Here is a 7,500-nt window from a genome sequence, read left to right on the forward strand (position 1 = left end):
GAGAAGGAGGTCACTTGAGGATGGAGAAACTGGGACAACAGATAATATACCTTTCACACTGTCCTTTCCAGTACTGTTTCAGCCCAGTACAGCTCAGCTCAGTACAGCTCAGTATGAATCAATGATCTTTATTGTCATGGTAACAGGTACAACGAAATTCAAATGCGAACCCTAGGTGCTAACAAACAAACACAGTCCTAAGATAAAAAAAAGAAAAACAAGAATGAGACATAAATAGGGGGGGATATAAATAAAAATAGGGGGATAAGTGATCGGTAGACATCTGAGAATGTATCTATTATGTGAACTTCTATACTTCTATACACTATATGGCCTATTCACAGGGGGGAATATAGACAGGGGGGAGTTAGCATGTAACTGTGTACTTTTATAAACATATAAACATGGACTGGTAGACTTATATACAGTATGTGATCCTTATCACAAGAATGTAAACATATTGCACAGTTATAGAACATTGTACTATTCCCACTATACAGCTCAGCTCAGTATGGCTCAGTATGTACTGTATGTAGTGTGAGTTACGCTTGAACGTATCAACATTAGTGATGGGGTCATGGGAACCTCATTTTACCTCAAACTGTCAGCTGCATTCTCATTTTATGCACCCAGATTGTGTCTCACTGCCAGTTCACATTAGGGATGCAACCTCAGCACATTATATTCAAGTCAAGACTAAAAACCCATCTTTTTAATATTGCCTTTAAATGACAAAAAAATTACATTATGATGATATAATGATTGGAGCACTTTGAGCTGCAACGTTGCAGGAAAAGCGCTATACAAATAAAAGGTTATTATCACTCTGTTGTGAGAACTTATAGTCGGGTTCTGTGCTGTGTAGGGTTCTTAGCTGGAACTCTGAATCTAGATTCAAGATTCAAGATAGCTTTATTGTCTGTCACACAGTGACAGAAATTCTCCTTCGACAGGCAGAAGTGCAGCTCAAGAATACATTTCCACATTAAAAACACACATAGGTCACATACATCAATACATACAATAAAAACAGACAGACAAAGCAGTGTTTATAAAATGTAGTGCCTATTTAAGGCATAATGCTGTCGTGTTATGACAGTATCGTGGCTTTTTTCCGCAGGCACTTTTGCAGCCGGCCACAACCTGGTGCGTCCGTTGAGTCTGTCTGCCCACAGGGAGAGCTTCAGTAAGTAACTGCTGATCGTACTAGACCCACTAGAGTGGAGCCGTCAACACACACGCACACAATCTCTCATGACTGTGTCCTACTACAGGGGTCGACAGTAACGCTTGCCCACTTGCGTTACTGTCGCAAGTAAAACATTTGCCGGTTTTGTTCCTGAATATGTTTATCGGTGTTGCAGGAAGAACAACAGACCGAACGCAGGTGCCAGACCAGACTAGATGACCGTGGAGTGAAGATATTAATAAAGCGTATGCGCCTGTCGATCACCCGTCGCATCGCGTACGCTTTAATATTATCTTCACTCCACCATCATCTAGTCTGGTCTGGCGCCGTCTGTTGTTCTTCCTGCACACAGGTAAACATATCCAGGATCCAGCAGCGTCCTCAGGCTCGCGCAAACAAACCCGGCAAATGTTTTACTTGCTCCGGGCAAGTGGGCAAGCGTTAATGTCGAACCCTGTACTATGACCAGTGTACATACTCAATCTGCCAGTAAGATCCAGAGGAATTGCTCTGATGTGTTTTACAGGTGGTTTGTTTATGAATTCACACAGCGATATGTTTTCTCTGTCTCTGTCTCTCTCTCTCTCCCTCGCCCTCACCCTCTCCCCCTCCCTCCCTCCCTCCCTCTCCCCCTCCCTCCCTCCCTCCCTCTCTCTCCCTCCCTCCCTCTCTCCCTCCTTCCCTCTCTCCCTCTCTCTCCCTCCCTCCCTCCCTCTCCCTCCCTCCCTCCCTCTCTCCCTCCCTCTCCCTCTCTCTCTCTCTCCCTCCTTCCCCCTCTCTCTCCCTCCCTCCCTCCCTCTCTCTCTCTCCCTCCCTCCCTCTCTCTCTCCCTCTCTCTCTCTCCCTCTCCCTCTCCCTCCCTCCCTCCCTGTGCGTAGAGTATGTGAATGCTCAGGAGCTGCCCACCGACCTGACGTCCATCACAGACCGGGCCGCTCAGACTCTCCTATGGACGGAACTCTTTCGAGGTAAGCTCCGCCCACTGACCTTTGACCCCCCCCCCCCCCCCCCGACGACCCCTGGCCATGCATGCTTACACATTATTAGTAGACAGTTTAATTGAATTGTCATTCTACCGTAGCCACGGTTCTTGTTGAGAGACCAAATCAATGAGAGTAGGATTTGAGGGAATCTGTTCACAACCCTGTACGATGGTTCCTGTTAAATGTTGACGTTTCATAATAATCTCTCGGACAAACAACTCGCTAATATCTGATGGTGAAAAGCTTCTAGACTAAATATTCTTGTCATCTTTAAAAAAAACATATCTAGTCTATCACTTGCTGTGCCAACTCCCGCCATTGTAAGTCATTGAATGTCATTCAGTCACAGTCGGTCAGTCAGGCACTGGCAGTGAAGCGTTGTTTGTTTGTCTTGAATTTTCAAAGGGGGCGTGGCTTAGCGATAGGCCCATTAGAGATCACAGGGACATTCCCTCTGGAGTAACTCAGGGCTAAGTCCTCATTAGTGGTTCCGATCATCAGTCCCCCCCCCCCCCCCCCCATCTTTACATTTTTACATTTTGGGCATTTAGCAGACACCTTATGAGGAGCAGTTATGGTGTAGCCTGAAGAGTTTGTCTGTGCCCCCCTCTCACCTGTGCCCCCCTCTCACCTGTGCCCACCTCTCACCTGTGCCTCCCTCTCACCTGTGCCCCTCCCCTTTCACCTGTGCCTCCCTCTCACCTGCCCCCTCCCCTCTCACCTGTGCCCCCCTCTCACCTCTCCCCTCCCCTCTCACCTGCCCTCTCCCCTCTCCCCTCCCCTCTCACCTGCCCCCTCCCCTTTCACCTGCCCCCTCCCCTTTCACCTGTGCCCTCCCCTCTCACCTTTCCCCTCCCCTCTCACCTGTGCCCTCCCCTTTCACCTGTCCCCTCTCCTCTCACCTGTGCCCCCCTGTCCTGCCTCCTCACCTGTGCCCCCCCCCTGTCCGACTCCCCTCTCCTCTCACCTGTCCCCCCTCCTCTCGCCTGCCCCCTGCAGGTCTGAGCATGACCCTGAGCTACCTGTTCCGGGAGCCGGCCACCATCAACTACCCGTTTGAGAAGGGCCCCCTGTCACCCCGCTTCCGTGGCGAGCACGCCCTGCGCAGGTACCCCTCTGGGGAGGAGCGCTGCATCGCCTGCAAGCTGTGTGAGGCCATCTGCCCCGCCCAGGTACCTGCACACCTGGACACACACACACACCTGCACACCTGGGGCCTATTCCACGAAGCTCGATAAAGTTCTAAGCCTCGATAAAGTTGTAAGCCTCGATAATGTTAGCTTGCGTTTGGTTCCATCAATGTGGCTCAAATAATTCGCTGCTTGGTTGAGCTCCTTCTGAGTCAGATATAATTAGCCTGGTCGGGACCAGGCTAAAACACTGGCTATAGTAAGACGCGCGTCAAAAAAGGCTCACAGGCGGAAACTACATCCCGAACGACAGTTCCTCTTTTAGGAAATATTAGTTCCCACTTCACACGAGATAGATAGATGGATAGGTTGACTGTGTGATAGATAGATAATTTGATATTTTGAAAGTGTGATCGATCGATAGATAGTTTGATTGTGTGATAGATAACTTGATATTTTGAAAGTGTGATAGATAGATCGATAGATCAATAAATAAAAGAGTGTAAAAAAAAAAAGTAATTATGTCAATCACCCCCTCCCTCCTCACCCCCCCCCCCTCCCCCTCCTCACTCCCCCCTCTCCCCCCCCAGGCTATCACCATCGAGGCAGAGCCCCGTTCTGACGGCAGCAGGAGAACTACGCGCTACGACATCGACATGACCAAATGTATCTACTGTGGCTTCTGCCAGGAGGCCTGCCCTGTGGACGCCATCGTAGAGGTGAGCAACCCTCCCCCCTCCTCCCTTCTCTCCCTGTTCCCCCTCCTCCCTTCTCTCTCTCTCTCCCTGTCCCCCTCCTCCCTTCTCTCTCTCTCCCTGTTCCCCCTCCTCCCTTCTCTCCCTGTTCCCCTTCTCCCTTCTCTCTCTCTCCCTGTTCCCCCCTCCTCCCTTCTCTCCCTGTCCCCCTCCTCCCTTCTCTCCCTGTTCCCCCCTCCTCCCTTCTCTCCCTGTTCCCCCCTCCTCCCTTCTCTCCCCCTCCTCTCTTCTCCCCCTCCTCCAGACTAGATGATCGTGGAGGGAAGATATTATTAAAGCGTTACGCGCTGATCGACAGACAGGTGGACAGGCGCGTACGCTTTAATAATATCTTCACTCCACGATCGTCTAGTCTGGTCTGGCGCTTGCGCCGTCCGTTGTTCTTCTTGCAACACCGACACACAGATCCAGGATCTGTCGCGCAAACGAACCCGGCGAATTTTGTACTTCCCCGAGGGAGGGAGGGAGAGAGAGGGAGAGGGGGGAAGGAGAGAGAGAGAGAGGGAGGGAGAGAGGGAGGGAGAGGGGGAAGGAGGGAGGGAGAGAGAGGGGGAAGGAGGGAGAGAGAGGGAGAGAGGGAGGGAAGGAGGGAGGGAGAGGGGGAAGGAGAGAGAGAGAGAGAGAGAGAGAGAGACAGAGAGAGAGAAAACCGTTAATGTGGAACCCTGCCCCATGTCCCTCTCCCTCTCTCTCTCTTCAGGTGTAGTAAAGGTAGAGGATGACGTGAACTGGTTTCTTGACTAAAACATGGGCCAGTGAAGGGTGTTGTTCTAGTCTCGTCCTTTAGAGTCGACTGTAGTCTCCCAACCAGGCTTACAGGATTACCTCACACGCACACCTCTGACGGCTTGACTGTAAACCCAGTGGTGTAGTCTACGAGATACGCAGGACTACGCCGTATACCCACTAGGAAAGGCCAAGGATTTCCATATACCCACTTAAAAATGTGTGAGGATACGTAACGGCGTTTTGTGACAGAACTTTCACACTTTCATTCATAAAATTCACCCCGTCTGTGTTACGAAGCACTTTTTGGACCATTCTGGGACTGACTATAGCGTCATATACCATCAACGGGGGGGAGATGCGACATGAAATATGTCAAAATGCAGCACTATCATGCACAGATCAGCCTTATGACGTGTCATTTAGAATCCGAAATGAACGATATGAGGCTGGGAGGGGAAAATCACAGTATACCCACTAGAAAAAACTAGACCACACCACTGAGTGAACCCTGTCTGCCTGTCTCTGTCTCCTCGCAGGGCCCCAACTTTGAGTTCTCCACAGAGACCCACGAGGAGCTGCTGTACAACAAGGAGAAGCTGCTCAACAACGGGGACAAGTGGGAGGCCGAGATCGCTGCCAACATACAGGCCGACTACCTCTACCGATAGACGGGCTGTCACCCACACACACACACACACACACACACACACACACACACACTCACACATATATACATACATACACACACACACACACACACACACGTGCTCCCCCCCGCTCTTACTGATTCTGCTGATTGACCAGACAAGGCAGTAGGTAGATATCTAGATGATATAAACAGTGATAAAGAAATAAAGCTTCAGTTTCACCATTAAACACACAAGGGTATATATATATATATATATATATATATATATATATATATATAAGAATATTGGGTTAGCAGACTGACAGATACACACACACACACACACACCCACACACACACACACAAGTATTGTACAGATGTCCTAAAGCCTCTCTGACACATACACACGTCCATCCTGTCCAGATGTAAACAGTACCCTGGGTCCCAGACATGGTCAGACAGCAGCCCACAGCCCCCCCCTGGTGGTAGCCCCTCCATACTGCCGCCACGATTAACGTTGGCCACATACAGGGTCAGAACCAAACCAGAACAGGGTCACGTTCAGGAGGTTTCTGTCTTCCGTGGTGGAGTGTTCTGTGACGGAGTGTTCTGTTCACCTGTCTGCTGTCCCTGCAGTGGACCAGCCACGCCTCTCCCCCCTCTCCTCCTGTCTCCCCCCACCAGGCCTGTACTGTTCATCTGGAAGGGTTTCACATTGTCAGAAACGGTTACAAAAACCACTTGGTTCATGGTAGACTCAGGCACTTGTCTGTAACTCATAATTATTATTATTATTATTATCATCCTCAGCATACTCTAGTAGGGAGCCTGCAGATTCAAAATGGAGTTTGTTGTTTGTTGAATTGTACAAAGTTTAATAGGCCTGCTCTTGGGGACATTGAATGATGAAGAATAAATTAATGTTCTGTCCTAAGTTTTCAAATAGCCTGTTGTGTCTTTTTTTTCAACGTGTTTCTTGGTTTTGGTTTTTGTTTAATGGCAAATGACATAAAACGTATAGATTTAAGGGTTATAGATTTACGATTACATTTAGAGTAAGAACACAATAATGGCAGTTTTCTCCTCATTGCTTTGTGTTTTGCGATTGACAGAACTCTTGTGGTATAAAAATGTATTAGTTCGGTACATGTGGGAAAACGGTACATGTGGGAAAACTAGGGTTAGGGTTAGGTGCTACGGTTAAGGTTAGGCTTAGGATTAGGGTTGGGGTTAAGGTTAGGGTCAGGGTTAGACATGCCAGCATGTACCAAGTCACCCTAGCACCTAACCCTAACCCTAGTTTTCCCACATGTACCGTAACATATATGTTATACGTATATATATATATATATATATATATTATATAATATATCTGGCTAGTGAAACATAGAGCAGTGGACGGAGGATTTGTCATACAGCATTATCTGTTTATTTATTTATTATTACATTGACACACACACACTAGGCTGTGGCGCAGGAGGTAGAGCCGGCGTCTAATGATCACAAGGTCAGCAGATCGGCGGTTCGTGCCCCGGCTGGCCACATGTCGAGGTGTCTCTGGGCAAGACACTGACTGAACCCCAGATTGCTGAGCGGGCCGGCGCCTTGCATGGTAGCTTGGCCGCCGTTGGTGTGTGAATGTGTGTGTGAATGGGTGAACGAGAGGCCGTTGTAAAGCACTTTGGAATAAGGCGCTAGAAAAGTCAGTCCATTTATTTACCATTAATTAGCTCCTAGCCACCCTGATGGTCAGAGTTAGCTTAGCTCCTAGCCACCCTGATGCTCAGAGTTAGCTTAGCCCCTAGCCAGGATGGTGACCATAGAGACAACTGTTGGAGATGTGTTCATGTGGGTTTAGTGTCTGTTAGCAAGGCAGGAGATCATGTCTCAGAAGGTTGTTGTTACTGCCTGACGCTGGACTGAGTCAATGACTCAATGAGTCACTTGTGCATGTAGAGAGATCAAGAGATCTTGTCTGTCTGTCCCACCCTCCCTCCCTCCCTCTCTCTCCGCTAGTCAGACAGTTGGCCCTGGCTGGATGGTAAAAAGGACGTGGCTCCCAGGACAACCAGATGGTGACGGTCAG

General features: G+C 49.1%; 1 protein-coding gene across 1 annotated transcript in view; it reads left to right on the forward strand.

Moving 5' to 3' along the window:
• ndufs8a (NADH:ubiquinone oxidoreductase core subunit S8a) overlaps positions 1–6,351 on the forward strand; it is an 8,761-nt gene extending 2,410 nt beyond the window's left edge. Inside the window, exons 3-7 of the mRNA XM_080533343.1 lie at positions 1,121–1,186; positions 2,068–2,157; positions 3,172–3,344; positions 3,893–4,021; positions 5,323–6,351. Coding sequence (XP_080389469.1) covers positions 1,121–1,186; positions 2,068–2,157; positions 3,172–3,344; positions 3,893–4,021; positions 5,323–5,454 — 590 coding nt within the window. The 3' untranslated portion in view covers positions 5,455–6,351. The remainder of the gene's footprint in view (positions 1–1,120; positions 1,187–2,067; positions 2,158–3,171; positions 3,345–3,892; positions 4,022–5,322) is intronic.
• Positions 6,352–7,500: the final 1,149 nt, after the last annotated feature.

The sequence above is a fragment of the Nansenia antarctica genome, assembly GCF_963989245.1.
Source record: "Nansenia antarctica genome assembly, chromosome: 6".
In the NCBI taxonomy this organism is placed as follows: domain Eukaryota; kingdom Metazoa; phylum Chordata; class Actinopteri; order Argentiniformes; family Microstomatidae; genus Nansenia; species Nansenia antarctica.